General features: G+C 46.0%; 1 protein-coding gene and 1 long non-coding RNA gene across 2 annotated transcripts; one reads left to right on the top strand and one right to left on the bottom strand.

The window, feature by feature from the left end:
* Nucleotides 1–223: 223 nt before the first annotated feature.
* On the top strand, nucleotides 224–1,405 carry LOC119348665 (abscisic acid receptor PYL4-like). The gene has a single exon (XM_037616635.1). It carries the CDS (start codon nucleotides 532–534, stop codon nucleotides 1,135–1,137), a length of 606 nt encoding a protein of 201 aa, XP_037472532.1. The 5' UTR covers nucleotides 224–531; the 3' UTR covers nucleotides 1,138–1,405.
* Nucleotides 1,406–13,179: 11,774 nt separating this feature from the next.
* On the bottom strand, nucleotides 13,180–14,053 carry LOC119308142. The gene is made up of 2 exons (XR_005149865.1): nucleotides 13,912–14,053; nucleotides 13,180–13,442 (listed from the first exon to the last, which is right to left on the bottom strand). It is a non-coding gene; the product is annotated as an uncharacterized LOC119308142 (long non-coding RNA).
* Between the last annotated feature and the right edge of the window lie 4,027 nt (nucleotides 14,054–18,080).

The following is an 18,080-nucleotide window of genomic DNA, read 5'->3' as shown; positions in this document are numbered from 1 at the left end:
GTAATATTATTAGTAAACAAGAGCAACCAACCTTAACAACAAAGTAATCACCCTCAGGGGCCTTAGCTTAATCCCCAACTGGGCGCATCACTTTGATTATGCCTAATGTCCCAAGCCCCAACTAGGCGGCCCTGGTTTCCCACCGGAAACAAGCACCGGAGCCCAAACCACCACCTTTCTCCGTGCTATCTCCTGAGAAAACTATCCCCAACTCTCCCAACTGAACCTTCAAAGTATCCCCAACTCTCCCAAGTGACCCCTAGAAGTTGAGAAAACTGCACCTGCAACTTGCTCAACCACAGCAGACAAATGGCCAAGTTGCTCCGAGTTGTGACGAGTGACCACCGCAATCTTGTTTGTCCCAGGTGTATAATAAGCGCGCGCCCGGCCACCACCCCCCTCGCCAAAGGACCATCCATCTAACCCAGCTAGCTCTCTCTGCAAATCTCCCTTGTCTACCATAAGCTCGGAAGAAGAAGCCAGGAAGCTCGGCTCGAGGAGAGGGGCAGTGAGGTACAGCGAGAGTGTATAATGCCGTACACGGCATCGCGGCCGTCGGCGCCGCAGCGGGCTCGGGTCGCCGCGGTGGGCGCGGGGTGGAAGGCGGCGGCGCACGCGGCGTCGTGCGGGGCGGTGCCGGGGGAGGTGGCGCGGCACCACGAGCACGCGGCGGGTACCGGGCAGTGCTGCTCGGCGGTGGTGCAGGCGATCGAGGCGCCCGTGGGCGCGGTGTGGGCCGTGGTGCGGCGCTTCGACCGCCCGCAGGCGTACAAGCACTTCATCCGGAGCTGCCGCCTCGTGGACGGCGACGGCGGCGCGGTGGGGTCGGTGCGCGAGGTGCGGGTGGTGTCGGGCCTCCCCGCCACCAGCAGCCGCGAGCGGCTGGAGATCCTCGACGACGAGCGCCGCGTGCTCAGCTTCCGCGTCGTCGGCGGCGAGCACCGCCTCTCCAACTATCGGTCGGTGACCACCGTGCACGAGGCCGCGTCGGCGGGCGCCGTCGTGGTGGAGTCGTACGTGGTGGACGTGCCCCCCGGGAACACCGCCGACGAGACGCGCACCTTCGTGGACACCATCGTGCGGTGCAACCTCCAGTCGCTGGCGCGCACCGCCCAGCAGCTCGCCGTCCCCGCCTAGGGCATGCCGGTCCTCACCGGCGTCCACCAGCTCCTGCGCGCGCGTGCCCTTTTTCTCTCTTTTTTTCCAGGAATTTGATTGTCGTTGCTTATTGTTTCCTGACTAGTTGCCTCCATCGAGGAGGCGATTGATCATGATCAGATCAGCGTGTGGTTCTAGCTTGTTTACGTTTACCCCCTTCCATTTTTGACTACACAAAGTACAAAATCATTGTGTTAGTGCTACTACCTGATACTAACCCTTGTTCATAAACATTCACGTTTCTTCCTCTTGTTCTCCTTAATAAAATTTCTTGATGTATGTTAGTGCTATTGTGTTGTGCAAATCGATCCTTTGTTTGAAAACCAGCAACGCAAATGTCTTCATTAAATCCACAGCCAAGTTGGCAAAATATCCGAGGGCAGAGTGGGTGGTTCGTTTAGTGGGATACATACAATAGTCATTAGGGCCAGTTAAGTTGTACCAAACGAAACAAATGCACATGGAGCTGTGGAACCATGCATGGAGGGGTAGTGGCCAAAGGACCATAGCTAATGATGAACTGGCTGCTAATTAAAGTATCTGACGGTGGTGGCCGCCCTGCATGCACAGTCCAACATCAACCGGGCTGGCATTCAGGCTCAGCTGTTCTGCTTTCGACATAAACAACAGCCCACCTGTGTGTAGCTTCCATATCACGCGCTTCCATTTCTTAATCATTTGACTTTGATATCTTCCTCCCCCGAGACTTTGAATTCCCGTCGTTATAATTGAGATCGATCGTGTGCGCAATCAGTGGCGAACGCAGGAATAATTTCTAGGTGTGGCGGAGTGTATGAACAAAAAAACCATGTATAATTCAACTATGGAAGTGCTCACTAGAATACTCGATAAATATTACTTGGTGTTCAACAAATAAAACCGAAATCAAAACTTAACTATTGGCACTCTAAATACCTCAGCTGATGAAGATTACATGGATGATTGAGTGCCAAAAAAACCATTTATATTACCTAGACCGGCATAAAAATGACCTATAAAACATAAACACCAGAGATAAATCATGAATTAGTAACTAGTAGGATATAATGATAGAAACAACATTATGCAAGTGAAGATAGTTAGAAAGAATACATACCCATAATGAAGATTTACTCTCATTAAATAGAACGTGGCAATGGCATTCTTCTACCTTCATGTTGAAATTCTTTCTTAATTTCAGCAAGATCAAGTCCTTTAAATATCTCTCTCTCGATGTAGCACACCATTAAGTCATCAAGCCAACCATCGGACATCTTGCTGCGCAAATCAGTCTTGATGATCTTCATTGCTGAGAAGGCCCTTTCAACCGATGCCGTTGCCACCGGTAGAAGCAACCCCAACTCAATAAGGCGATAAACCAGAGGGAACATAATATTTCTTTCAAGTTCAAACATTTTCTTGGCTAGGCTTGCAAGATCATAACAAACTCTAAAGTCATCATGTCTTTTCATGTGGTTGATGAACAACTGGAGCTCGGTTTTCATACGCTTACGGTCATCACTGGAGAAATCTGCATCATAGATGTCTGTAAGCTTAGCAACTTTGTCCAAATCAAACTTGGAAAATGAGTCTCTTGGGTCAAGACAAGCAAATCCACATAGCAGTTCTGAAGCCATGCCATTAAAGCGATGATCCAGCTCTGTGGTGATAGCATCTATCGCTGCATAGAAGGTATCAACACGAAAAAAATGTTCTTGAGTAACATTATTTCTCCCTCCTTTTCTTGATCGGCCGAATCTCGGTACAGCTTCATCCATATTTGGAACCGGAATATCATTAACATTACAAAAGATCTTGACATCTTCAAAGAGTGGTTCCCAACCATGGTTCCTCAAGTTGTCCAAGGAAGACCTCACATCTGTAACCAAAGACATGGCTTGAACAATATTCTGATCCTTCCGTTGGAGGAGAAGTGACAACTGATTTGTAATGCGAAGGATTTGCAACATCAACTTCATGATGAACACAAAGCTAAAAGACTCCATTATCTGCACCAAACCTCCTGCCCTAGATGGATTACGCTCATCCTCATGCACAATAGCTAACACTTGTATAACTGCATCCCACATCGATTCTATACGAACTAGTGTTTTATAATGAGAGCCCCATCTTGTATCTCCTGGTCTAGCCAATGATGTTTCTTGGTTTTTCCCTCTTCCTGAGAAAATTTCTCCACTCTCTAACTTAGCCAACAGATTTATGCGTTGCTTATCAAGCAATATATCCTTCCTCTTGCAAGACGAACCAGCGGCGTTCACAATCAAGGCCACATATTCAAAGAAATCCTCAAAATTCAAAGATACTAGTAATAATAATAATACTTTGCTTCCTATGCAATTGCGCACAGGGGCGAACCTAGCTATATGGCGTGGTTTGGCGAACGCCATACCTAAGCTGCCGTGCAAATACGTATATGTACTACTATACTAGTGTATTAGCCTGGCGTATTTTTCAGGTAGTAGGGCGTGCGCGTGCCTCCTATTGGGCTTGGTTACTGCCGATTGAATGACGGGCCGTGCCCATGGGCTGAAGGACACAGACGCACGACTGCTAGGCAGACTACGACTCTACGAGACGAGAATACGAGTCGTTCGTTGCTACTTTCTCGCAAGACGGAGGCGGCGCGGCGGCGCTTTAGAGGCTAGGGCACGGCCGCACGGACGCATGGCAGCGGGCAGCCGGCAATCAATCACCGGACACCGTGGGCACGAAGGCGGCGACAGGCAAGACGGCGACAGGCTCCGAGATCAGCAAGGCGGCGGCCGCGACTCGTCGAGTCCGCAGGGTTTGCAGATGACACCGCCGAAGAAGAGGATTAAGTATGTAATGAAAGGTATAATTTAGTTGTACTTCTTCGGTTCTTCCCCTTGATCGCATCATTTCAATTGTGTCATGTATGTACTCAGGTTACTTGCTTGAACATTTATTTAATTATTCTACTGGTATTGCTCCAACATCCAATTAGTTTCTCTTGTGTTCTCTTATACAGATTTAAAGAGTATTTTTGCCAAAGCCAGTGGCACTAGCACCTCGAGCCCAGCTCCAACTTTGGAAGTAGTCACTGAACGACAAGAAGAGCCTGCGCATCAAGAGAATGTGCGGATTGAAGTTTCAGCATCTGTTCAAGAGGAAGAGGATGAAGGCGAAAATTATATTGAGAATGAACCAATAGCTAGAGACGGGGGAGAGGGCAAGTTCATTGAGGAGTTGCATCCTGACCACATCCAGCCTGATCCCGGGCTTCGTATTCCAATTAATAATTTTCATCCCAACATTAGAGATGAAGTTAGATTGGCTTATGTGGCAAAGGGTCCAACTCGACCGGTCGGTCATACGTACGAACGTGATCATTTTGACAGGGCCTTTTGTGAAGCATGGTATGAAAAAAATCCTTGGTTGGAATATAGCGTGGAAAAGAATGCAGTCTATTGCTTTTATTGTTTTCTTTTCAGACAAGATCCGGTGGATGAAAAATTTGGTCATACTACCTTCACCAAAGATGGCTACAGTACTTGGAAGAATGCATACAAGGCATTTCCTCTTCATGTTGGTGGCCCCAGGAGTATCCACAATCAATCAAGGACAGCATATGAAGATTTTAAAAATCAAAGCTCAAGTCTGAAGCGTAAGGTTACAGTCTATAACAAAGAATCATTAATCAAGTACGAGACCCGTTTGGAAACATCTTTGGGGATTGTAAGTTTTCTTGCATTGCAAGGTGAACCATTTCGTGGACACAATGAATCTGCCCTTTCCTTAAATAAAGGTAATTTTCTAGAGATGCTTGATTGGTACAAAGCAAGAAAGGAGGAAGTGAGAATTGCGTTTGATGAGCTATGCCCAGGAAATGCACAAATGATTTCTTCAAAAATTCAAAAAGCACTTGCCAAAAGTTGTGCAGATGGGGTCCGAAGAGCAATAAAACAAGAGATGGGGGATAATCTTTTTTCGGTTCTTATTGATGAATCTCGTGATATATCAGTAAAAGAACAAATGGCCTTGGTTGTGAGGTAACCCATTGGTTACTTTATTATGTGTTCCGTCTTTTGCCTGGTAATCACCTTTTTTTCTAATTAACTAATTGTATTATTTCTTCTATGCCTTACAGGTATATGAGCAAGGGAGAAGTTATTGAAAGATTTTTGGGTATCAAGCATGTCAAGGAGACAACAGCAGAAGCACTAAAGAAAGCATTGGTTGAGGTTCTTGGTAAGAATGGGCTGCTTATTGCAAATTTACGAGGGCAAGGGTATGATGGAGCATCTAATATGAGGGGAGAATTCAATAGTGTTCAAAAACTTGTCCGAGATGAAAACCCATATGCTTTCTATATGCATTGTTTCGCCCACCGATTGCAGCTAGTAGTTGTTGCTGTCTCAAGATGCTGTTCTTCCATTGAGGATTTCTTTGAATATGTGGCCTTGATTGTGAACGCCGCTGGTTCGTCTTGCAAGAGGAAGGATATATTGCTTGATAAGCAACGCATAAATCTGTTGGCTAAGTTAGAGAGTGGAGAAATTTTCTCAGGAAGAGGGAAAAACCAAGAAACATCATTGGCTAGACCAGGAGATACAAGATGGGGCTCTCATTATAAAACACTAGTTCGTATAGAATCGATGTGGGATGCAGTTATACAAGTGTTAGCTATTGTGCATGAGGATGAGCGTAATCCATCTAGGGCAGGAGGTTTGGTGCAGATAATGGAGTCTTTTAGCTTTGTGTTCATCATGAAGTTGATGTTGCAAATCCTTCGCATTACAAATCAGTTGTCACTTCTCCTCCAACGGAAGGATCAGAATATTGTTCAAGCCATGTCTTTGGTTACAGATGTGAGGTCTTCCTTGGACAACTTGAGGAACCATGGTTGGGAACCACTCTTTGAAGATGTCAAGATCTTTTGTAATGTTAATGATATTCCGGTTCCAAATATGGATGAAGCTGTACCGAGATTCGGCCGATCAAGAAAAGGAGGGAGAAATAATGTTACTCAAGAACATTTTTTTCGTGTTGATACCTTCTATGCAGCGATAGATGCTATCACCACAGAGCTGGATCATCGCTTTAATGGCATGGCTTCAGAACTGCTATGTGGATTTGCTTGTCTTGACCCAAGAGACTCATTTTCCAAGTTTGATTTGGACAAAGTTGCTAAGCTTACAGACATCTATGATGCAGATTTCTCCAGTGATGACCGTAAGCGTATGAAAACCGAGCTCCAGTTGTTCATCAACCACATGAAAAGACATGATGACTTTAGAGTTTGTTATGATCTTGCAAGCCTAGCCAAGAAAATGTTTGAACTTGAAAGAAATATTATGTTCCCTCTGGTTTATCGCCTTATTGAGTTGGGGTTGCTTCTACCGGTGGCAACGGCATCGGTTGAAAGGGCCTTCTCAGCAATGAAGATCATCAAGACTGATTTGCGCAGCAAGATGTCCGATGGTTGGCTTGATGACTTAATGGTGTGCTACATCGAGAGAGAGATATTTAAAGGACTTGATCTTGCTGAAATTAAGAAAGAATTTCAACATGAAGGTAGAAGAATGCCATTGCCACGTTCTATTTAATGAGAGTAAATCTTCATTATGGGTATGTATTCTTTCTAACTATCTTCACTTGCATAATGTTGTTTCTATCATTATATCCTACTAGTTACTAATTCATGATTTATCTCTGGTGTTTATGTTTTATAGGTCATTTTTATGCCGGTCTAGGTAATATAAATGGTTTTTTTGGCACTCAATCATCCATGTAATCTTCATCAGCTGAGGTATTTAGAGTGCCAATAGTTAAGTTTTGATTTCGGTTTTATTTGTTGAACACCAAGTAATATTTATCGAGTATTCTAGTGAGCACTTCCATAGTTGAATTATACATGGTTTTTTTGTTCATACACTCCGCCACACCTAGAAATTATTCCTGCGTTCGCCACTGGTAGGAGCGGGAGAGAAGAGAGAAGCTTCGCGTGCCCGCCAGTCCAGCCCTTGGCGCCTCCGAGCATCAGCTCGATCGCTTGTGTGCACGCCCGGTTCCACGGCCTTTCCGTAGAGTTTGACGAGGGCGCAGGCCGCAGAGATCCGAATGAATTAATCGATTGGCCTGCTTCCTCCTCTCTGAGATTTGCATCATGTGGCGCATCCGATCTTTGTTTGACGTGCCGACTCGCCGCTAGGGTCTTCGCGGATGGCCCTAGCTAGTCTTGGTATAGATGGGCCCAGATGGCAAGGGCCAAGGGGTGCCCCTACCTTCATCAAGGGCATAGGACACCATGTAGATCATGATGCACAGGCTCGCCGCTGGCATCGCGCTCGAGACAAAGGGATGGTAATGGCCGTGATCGGGTCCAGCCAGCGTTGGTCGCGCCATGGCAATCCGTCTACGGCGGACGTGCATACGGGCAACCATGTGTGTAGTAGTACGTCCGTTTTGTCGCGAGACGGGCGTGACAGGGCTCCGGCGCGGACTATAAAAGCCGGTGTCGACTGCCGTGCCGACGTCCTGGCCTGGCTGTCCGCGTCTTGGCCACCACCAACCAACCAACCCGGAGCCAGCCAGCCGAGCCAAGCCAGCCGGACGCAAACAGTACGATGAGCACGCTCCGTGCATCCTTCCCTCCTCGTCTCGACCGAATCCCAGAGAATCAATCAATCTCCCGGAGCCCACCCGGGCGGGCGGCCCTGCGAGAGCGGATGGCCGTGGATTTTTTGTCGAAAGAGATCACCGGCCGAACGGAATTGTTAAAAAAGACCCCCTTCGAATGAAATAGACAAAAAAGACCCCTCGACCGTGACGGCAGGCGCGCCAGGCGACACATGGCACCTGCCGCCACGGTGCCCGGTGGCAGCCCTTGCCGCCACGGCGTCAGGCGGCAGCCTACGAATAACGGGAATCAGCTGGCGCGACGAAACAGCGTGGCGTGGTGGGCCTCTGCCGCCTAAGGCGCTGGCGGCAGGACTGTAGCAACTGCGCCTCGCCGCCTGGCGGCAGGCCTGTGCGCTGAGCATCGATACAATAAAGAGAAGAAAAGACGCGACGCAGCACTAGCAAGTGCAAATCCCCTGCAAAAAGTATAGAAACCCCGCCAAAAAAAAACTAACAAATGGAAGTGTGCAACGATACGTAGTACCAAAGGACATGTCAGTTTACGCACGCGAGGACTTGTGTGGCGTTCATTGCGCAAAAACTACTAGTACAAACCAGCGCAACCAGCAGGTGGGCAGCGAGCGCACAGGCCTGCCGCCAGCTGGCGAGGCGGCAGGGCCCAGCTGCTACAGTCCTGCCGCCAGCGACTGAGGCGGCCACGGTCCACAGTGCCACGCTGTTCCGTCGCGCTAGGAGATTCCCGTATCCGCAGGCTGACGCCTGGGGCCGTGGCGGCAGGTGCTGCCGCCTGCCACCGTGGCGGCAGGTGCCACGTGTCGCCTGACGCGCCTGCCGCCACGGCCGAGGGGGTTCTTTTTGTCTATTTTATTTAGAGGGATTTTTTTTGGCAATTCTATTCGTCAGGTGGTCTCTTTCGACAAAAAATCGATGGCCGTGCGTGCAAATCTGGGGCGCAGCGCGGATCGAGCCGTACGTGCGTGCGTGTGCGTACCTGCGGCGCTTTGCTTGACCTTAACACCGCTGTCCCCCGGCGTGGCCCGTACTGATCCTACTGTGCGTGTGATGATCGGGGACTGGGCGCGGTGCAGGTGGTCGAGTGGCTCGTATCCTCGCGCCGATTTTATCCGACTAATCTTATGGCCATTTGGCCAAGTTGGCGTCGAGGCCTCGGGGGATGCGTGCGCCGGCGCCCCCGCGCGCTCAAGTGGGCTCGTCTCTCGGCAGCTCTCGGTGGTGTCGCGTAGCTGCTGCGCGCGCGCCCGCGGCGGCCGGTTGTTGGCTTGGTTCGTGGGGGCTGAAGCTTGGACTATGATGATCGCGTCGGCGCGCGGGCGGGAGCTGGGCGCAGTTTGTCGTGAGGCGCACTCGATGATTTTTGCCGGGGTAGAGGATCGGAGGGCTCCCGCCGGGTTTGTCAGATCAACTTGGACGTCGACCGTGCCCGTGTGGCAGCAGTTGGCCGTAGCTGGTTGATCTTGGCACAATTCGATTCGATCCATGTCCATGTGCATCCCCTCGAGCCCCCCTCCAGTGCGAACCAACACGTGGTTGAATGGTTGGAAGGACAATGCTCGCATTATTTCTAGAATTATTTAAGGATTTCCGGTTATGTGTTTTCAGTGGGAGGAGACGTTCCCGTCGATGACGAGACGTCTACGGTGACTTCATAAATTTCAAGATGATATGGCGGCTCAGTCTCTCAGAGGTGTTCATATGGATAGAGTGTGCGTGTGTGCGTTTATAAGGATGAGTGTATGCGTGTATGTATAAGCGCTTGCGTCCGTACTGTGTTGAATAAAAATCTTCCACTGTCCCGTATAAAATTACCACCCAACAGAACATATACACAGCCCATACGTCCGAGGCAAGCATGCGTCCGTCACGTCAAATCCAACAGGTCAGGCCCATCCCTAATCCACTTCTAATTGACCAAGTGCACCTAATCGGCGGTGTTAGGCATTAATGCTTTACTAGGATAGACCTGATTGGATCATAAACCTAGACAATACTAGATCACCTAATGGCATGAATTAGAGAGGTAGGTTAGGATTTTACCACAAATGAAAGCAGCCATTGGCACTGACGATGGGAAGTTCCGTGCCTGCTTGATGCAGCCATGATGCAAGCACGGGATAGATGATCGCAGCGGATAGAGGCGTCCCTTCGGGCGTCACCGACACTATCTGGGACAAAGGCAAAGTTTGAAGATGATCTTCCAGTTATGCAGTGCTACCCTTGATAGGTTATGGATGTGAGGAGCAGGAGTAAACCGTATATGAACTGAACCAAAACCACTTGTTCATTAGGGTGACCCCGATCAAGCCGCATTAGTTTGGATGAGGGGAACGATGTTTCCTATTTAGCGCTTCATGCGCCGGTTATAGACCATTTGGCAAACCAGGGCACACCCATCCCCGCGCTGGGTCGGCCCGTTCCACTTTCTTTTTGGTATTTAACTTAATACACAAAAAATGTGAGCAGGTGAGATTTGCACCTGCAACTTCCACCTCAAGTTTAACTCACATCGAACCACCCATGCAAAAGACACATTGACATGATAATATACTCCCCTTAACGTTATACTTTCTCCAGCCGAGTTTTCTTTCTTTATACTTTCTTCTGCCGAGTTATTTTTCTTTTTTCGTCATGGGTTTCTTCTGGACTAGTTTTTTGTTTTGTTTTTTCTCTTTTCTGTTTCTTTTTATTTCATCTTTTTTCCTTTTTTTTCAAAATGCACTTTTTTGAAATTCGATGGTTGTTTTTAAAATTGATGAATATTTTTAAATTTTGATGCACTTTTTTTTTCAAATCGATGATTTTCCTTTTCAAATCAATGATTTTCTTTTTCAAATCGGTGAATTTTTCAAATTTATTGAACTTTTTCAAATTCGATGAACTTTTTATAAAAATCACCGTTTTTTTCCAAATTCATTGAACTTTTTTTTTCAATCGATGAACTTTTTTTCAAAATCCATGAACTTTTTTGAATTGATGATTGTTTTTTTTCTTCATTTTTTTGCAAATGCGATAGAGCGAACCAGAGGTAAATAAAAAGTGAACTCTACATCGGCCGGCCCACCAGTGTTGGCACATGGGCGCCAATGCAAGGAGCTTCCTGGACGCGTGAAGCGTCGAATAGGAGCTCCCATGGGGAACATACGTTGGTGCGTGGCCCCTTCCCTTAACGTTATATTTATATTGTTAGCCAGTTGCGCCTTAGATCAAGTCCAACAGTCTTCCCCTTGATCGTTAGGCTCAATAGCTTTTGCCATCCTCTGTAGGAATATTATACCAAAGCAAGGTGTTACAACAACCATAAAATGCCATTAAACCTCAATACTCATAGCACACATTCTATTTTGAAATGACATATAAGTTACTTTATGGGGAGTGGTTTATATCAGTGGTCCCATAATTCCAAGATCAAGAGGATTCTAATAATCCCATATGCCGGCTACATGCTCACGAAAAATATTGGGTGGTAAGCCTTTAGTAACCGGATCTGCAAGCATACTTGTCTCATGATATGCTTAACATTAATAATTTGATCCTGAATTCTATGTTAAACAACATGATACTTTAGGTCAATGTCCTTGGCAGCAACAATTGACTTGTTGTTATTCACATAGAAAACTGCATATTTATTATGTACAATGTCAGTGGTTTGAAAATGTTGTTTACCACTTTTAAGTTTGGCAAGGAAATTCTTTGGCCATACAGTCCCACTTTAAACCTTTCAACATTGCCCTTGGAATCGTATTTGGTTTTATATACCCACTTGTAGCATACTCTTTTGGCTCCATCAGGAACTTCTACTAAGTTCCAAACATCGTTCAAGCTCATAGACTTTTTTATCTTCCACGACGACCAACCATGTGGATGAGTTTTCACTTCTAGTGGCTTCCTTTTATGAGTCGGACCTTCTACCTTCCCTATCACTACAAAAAATACACTTCCGTGATGATACGTGTTTGTCACAGTAGGTCGGTTTTTTTGTCATGCATGTACATCTATGACGATTTTATGACAGAATCAAGATAGTCATACCTGTGCTGTCGTAGAAGTGTTCCATGACATTACCAAAATTATCATCACGGAAATGTCCGCTTCCATGATGATAAATCGCGCGTCACAGAAGTGCTTTCGTCAAGGGTGACCGACACGTGGCATCCATCGTAACAGAACGCCGTTAAGCTATCGGGTCGGATTTTGGATCCGATAACCCGTTAACAGCCCCGACCAATGGGAAATTTCCACGTGTAAAATTTTGATTGGCCGAAGGGAACAACTGTCAGCTCGTCAGTGGGCTAGATGTCGCCCGTGCATTGGAGGAGACATGCCTATGGTACGTCGACACGTGGCTGGGCCCAACAGAGGCCCATATAGGTTAACAAGGCCGGCCCAGTCAAAGGCCCGTAGAACTTAATCAGGTACTAGTGGGCCGGCCCAATAACGGATTACTTAATAAAGGCCCCTTTACGGCCCGAAACCAGATCTGGCCTGTTAATTGTTCGCCCAATATTTGGGCTCATTTACGGCCCGAAGCCAAATCTGGCCCGTTAATTGTTCGCCCAATATTTGGGCCCATTTGCGGCCCGAAACCAGATCTGGCCCGTTAATTTTTCACCGAATATTTTGGCCCAACTATAGCCCAGTGACTTTCGGCCTGTTAGAGGCCTGATGTAGACATGGACCCATTTCAGCCCGGTGTGACTTTCGGCCTGGGAATGGCCCGTGCTGCCCATGGGCCATATATGGTCCGACGGGACATCGGGCCCACTAATGGTCCGTGCTAAAGGTGGCAACAGTTAAGCCCAACGTGACTTTGGGCCTGTTAAAGGCATGTCGCGTAATTCGGCCCGTTGATGCCTGTACTAAGCTTTCCGCCTCTTAAAGGCCCATGATATCAGTGGGCCAACTAAGGCCCGAGATATGTTTCAGCATGGCACTACAAGAAATATGTCAACTAGTGACCTCCACTATTGGTCACTGAAAGGTCATAGTTTTCAATTTGTGACCTTTTTGTGACCAAAAACATAAGGTCAAAAGCTGGGGGTCGTTAATTGACTATAGCGACCTTCTCTGTGATATGTAAAAGGTCGTTGGTTCTTTGACCAAATTTTTGGTCACTAGCAACCTCCCCAGGCCACGTAGGCATCCAACGTGGCAAGCTGATGTGGCACAAGATTCAGCACGGTCCGATTCAGTTTTCTACATGGGCCTAGCCCATTAATTCAGCCTTTTAATATTTATTTATTTTCTGTAAGTTACACGGGCCAAGCCTATTTCAGCCTTTTATTTATTTCTGGGCCGGGTCTTTTAACATTGTTTGGGCCATTATATTTTGGAGCTGGTCCCACTTGTCATCTTCTCACACATTGGGCCCACTTGACAGGAAATTCAAAATTGCTTAGATTATTTTCATAAGTGAATCCCACAAGTTAGGTTTCCATTCCACACGTTTTCAAATCACGTACATAATCAATATTTCAAACAGAACAGTACAAATGTAGTTCATCAAATAAAACTAACTAAGTCTACTACAATCTGTACATAGTTATTACAACCCAGATATGCCTACTATTACAATATTTACATTCTATTACAATCAAATAGAAGAGACGACTCTTTGCTGAGTAGAGCTATATGGTTTCGAACTTCATTTTGTAGACCTGGAGCTCCTGAACACAAAGACAAACATCATTAGAGATTAGAGTGTACACATGCTAGGTCTAGCATTGGTTAAAAATAACTAATAATCACATGACGAATCTGAATGCAGCATATAAAAAGAACTAGTTCATTTCATCAGTATGAGATCTAACTGTTTGCCACTCGGTAAATAACCTACCAGGGAGGCCTTGATATAAACAGGGGTACGTATAAATATATGTGTTCACAGGCTTGAATACATCGCCAGGAACTGTAAGTACAGAACATGTAACATGGTGGCTACATAAACAGAACGAGATGTGGCATGCTTAAAAGTCCGAGCCCATGCTATGCCTATATATAATCAGGTGCAGCTTAAATATACGTGGGCACATACTGAAAGGAACAAGATAGCATGATAATATCCGATCGACTAGATTTGGGAGAAACTTGATCGAGCCAACACAAAAAAGAAATAGAGCAAGATTTGAGCTGTACCTGCAGTGTGTTACTTATGGTGGAACTGGAAGGAGACTTGCTCGGATTTAGTCAACACGAATTGTAAGTGTAAAGCAGATCATCTTGGCTGTTACACACGAAAAGAAAAGACAGTGTGTTTTTTAGACTGCACAGTCAACAACAACAACAACAAATGTATAGAATGTTTAGGTACACAAGCATGTGTAGCAAGCATTAAAAGTTCAATCTGTTTGGTAGAAGGAAAACTAGAGTTGAACTACCCAGTCTCATACATACATACATACAGGAGCAAAATTTGATTACACAAACAACATTCTTTAGCACCTAATTATCAGCAACAAACAGATGGTTTCAGCCACATCCTAATAAACCTAATAAACAGGTTTAGGAAAACTAAAGTTCAATCAGAATGTGACAAGTATTGATAGCAAGTCCACGAAGGACATCCGATGGTTTCAGCCACATCCTAATAAACCTGCAGCATTCTTTAGCACCTAATTATCAACAACAAATCAATGGCCAGATGAGCACCACCACAACAAATCGACACTAACACTTCGCCCCAGCAAGGAATCAGCTCACACACGCAAGATGATGATTGCATACATACAAATCATGTGCTGGCAGAAAAAAAATCCAAGCAGGAGCTCATCTTCTCTCTCTGTTTGGTAACTAACAACCTAAATAAAATAAAATAAAAACATGACTTGTTCATACAGATCCCTCTAAAATTCCTTGGCACAAGTGCATCACATATTTATCAACTTAGCAGCAGAAGTAGTGAGCACATGAAGAGGGGGAGGGAGATGGAGGAGCTACCTGCCGCGGTCGCAATGGAAGCAGAGGAGCAGACCCCTATTCCCCCCCTCAAGCAGGACAGGGCTGCCGGCTGGGTGCGCCCCTACTCCTCGAGCAGGTGACCCCCTTCCCCTGATGCTGCTTGGCGTGCCGCATCACTAGTCACCCTGCAGACAGCAAGTTTCAGATGTTCAGAATAGATCAACATGTTGAGCAGTTACGAAATCATGAGAAAGAAGTGGGAGGGTGGATCACGATGGTCTCACCTCGTTACCGTCGTCCTCATCCAACCCCGGCGACCAAGTACACATCCAAGCCAGTTCACGAATCCATGGGTGCTAGCTTGCCTACCAGCTCCAGCATTGTGCCCCTGGATGCCACAAAAACAACCTGACTTATAGGCATAGATAGAGAAGACCAAAAGCGAAACAACACACTAATGCTACAGTGCCTCGGGGTATAATTTTAATATAGCCAGCAACACTTAAAAGAAATAATATCTATAGATGATTCCATACAAAGTAGAATAGTTGTACTTAGCAATGCACACTAGCTAACAGAATGTCCACAATAAATATTTTGGCTAAACTACTTTCCTTGAGAGCTTTACAAATTACAACAATGATTCATCTCACTATTTCTAGAGGTTGCAAGGAATCTACCCAACCCCTGTTGCGTGGAACTAAACCCCGAGCTCCTTCCTTATTTAACAACCTGACGTATGCATGCTGCAGATTTGTACAATTTCTAGATTAAACAAACTCCTTGTGTACCTTAACGGATTAATTAACAGTCCATTCATGTGCTCAAATTCCAGGAAACTTAATCCATATTTCCATGCTAGTAATGCGTATGTGTTCCACATCAGAAACCTACAGAAGTGCAGACTCGAGACTGACAATATATATCCACACTTGAAATTTTAGGCGTGCAAAGGTCCAGTGGATTCTAATGAACATGCACATCAGAAATCTACAGGAACAGTCAACACGTATATATCTAGTCAATATGCATGAGTTCTATAGATGTATCAACTACAGGAACAGTCACCATCGATCACTAGTCATGCACAGAGCACAGTTCTACAGATGTGGACATGCTTTCACATCAGATCGTCTTCTTGGCCTTCGGCAATCCAGCCTACTCGACAGAAACCAAGAAACGCTTAGTAGAACTCGAATAACTCGAAAGGGAACACATCAGGTCGTGACATCTCAAGCGTAAGAGACGCGCCATTACCTACTCCCCGGCGCGCGCAGCGGCGGAGCTCGATCCCCCGGCTTCGAAGATTTGTCTCCCGGTCTGCACATCGACGGGCGGAGTAGAGGGAGGCGGTGGCGAGGAGATCGATTCGCCGGCTTTGCGGCTTCCGCCCCCGGCCTGGTCATCGACGGGCAGAGGAGAGTGAGGTGGTGGCGACGAGACACCGGAGCCCGCCTGCGCTGCCCCAAAGCTGGGCGCCCCAGTGGGGGAGGCGGCACTGGCGTCGTCGCGTTGCCCGTGCACGCCGCGGTGTTGGGGACGCTGTTGGGGACGGCGACGCCGAGGGCTGAGAGGTCGAGGGTGTCCTTGCCGTCGTTCATGGCCACTGGAGCCTCGGGCTCCTTCCTCCTGCGCGGGCGACGGCGAGGGAAGGCTGGGTGAGAAACCCTAGTGGCGGGGCCATGGCCATGGCCGCGGGGTAGGGGTTAGGCCTGAGTAGGGGCGGCGAGGTTGGTCGAGGATGAGGGAGACGAGGGGAGAGTGAGGGCGGCGGCGAAGGTGGGTGGCGGCAAGGTTCTGAGGGGGACGAGGGGTGGGTAGCGGCGACGAGGGAGACGAGGGGGATCTGCATCGGGGGAGAGGGGAGAGGATCTGAGGGGGGGAGGGAGAGAAAGAAAGAAAGAATGGAGGCGGGGGGGATGGGTGGAAAATGTCCATGAGGACAGACCTAGGGTTTCGGCTCGGGTGGGTTTGGGCCATTGGATCCGGAAGCATCCGACGGTGGTTGATGCGTGATCCGCGTGATATGCTCATGGTCTAGTCAGAACGCAGCAAACCATTTGATGACCTTATGACCATATAAATTGGTCGTGATCGATTCAAGATAAAAAAATTTATTCCATTTTTTAGTGCTCAAAATGAGTGTTTTTGTGAAAGTCCTATCAAATATTTGTTCAAATGATATCATATTTTGCACAAGTTTACATCATGGATTTGCAAACAATATTGACAAAGGGAGTTTTTATTTCCTTTGCACGAAAAATCAAATTTCCATTTTTCGAGTGCCCAAAATAAGTTTTTTGTGAAGGTCCTATAATATATTTGTTGCGGAATTGGACCAAATCATTTTTCTAAAATACTAGGCCATATATAATGCACAATTGACAAAATGGCTGGGTGAAAAAAGTTTTGATCCACCTTTGGTGAAAAAGACAAATTGCCGTCGATTCAGTTGGAAACGGGTCAAATTTGAACTGCAGCTGCCTCATATTTTGCTCTTTATTTTTTCCAAAAATCATTTCTAGGTAAATAAGTATCTATTTAATCAGAGAAACACCAAAAAAAATCCAAGATTCAACCACTAGATAGGAATGGTCAAGCCCGCCGTTTTGACCCCATTTTGAAACGGGCATAAAAAATTCAAAAAAAATCAAAAAATTGGAAAACCTTCGCATTGTGTCATTATATGTGACCAAGTTTCCACGAAAAATAATAAACTTGTAATACGGTAATTATTTTAAAAAAGTGTTCTCATAAATGAGTTATCATGCGTGAAGATTCATGGCTTTAAAGCCAAATGATCAATCTTTTGGCCACATTCATGGCATAGTTTGTTCAAATGATCTCATATTGTGCACAAGGGTGCATCTTCGAATTCCAAACAATGTTGCCTAAGGAAGTTTTCATTTTCTTTGCACGGAAAATTCATTTTCATTTTCCGAGTGCCCAAAAGTAGGTTTTTTTGTGAAGGACCTAACAAATAATTATTGCAAAATTGGACCAAATCATTTTTATAAAATACTAGGCCATATATAATGCACAATTGACAAAATGGTTAGGTGAAAAAAGTTTTGATCTACCTCTGGTGAAAAAGACAAATTGCCATCGATTCAGTTGGAAACAGGTCAAATTTGAACTGTAGCTGCCTCATAATTTGCTCTTTATTTTTTCCAAAAATTATTTCTAGGTACATAAGTATCTATTTAATCATAGAAAACCCAAAAAAATTCCAAGATTCAACCACTAGCTAGGAACGGTCAAGCCCGCCGTTTTGACCACATTTTGAAACGGGCATAAAAAATTCAAAAAAAAATCAAAAAATTGGAAAACCTTCGCATTGTGTCATTATATTTGACCAAGTTTCCAGGAAAAATAATAAACGGTAATTATTTTAAAAAAGTGTTCTC

This window comes from Triticum dicoccoides, chromosome 1B, assembly GCF_002162155.2.
Source record: "Triticum dicoccoides isolate Atlit2015 ecotype Zavitan chromosome 1B, WEW_v2.0, whole genome shotgun sequence".
Lineage (NCBI taxonomy): Eukaryota > Viridiplantae > Streptophyta > Magnoliopsida > Poales > Poaceae > Triticum > Triticum dicoccoides.
The sequence above is the reverse complement of the archived record's forward strand: the minus strand, read 5'-3'. Positions and strand labels throughout refer to the sequence as shown.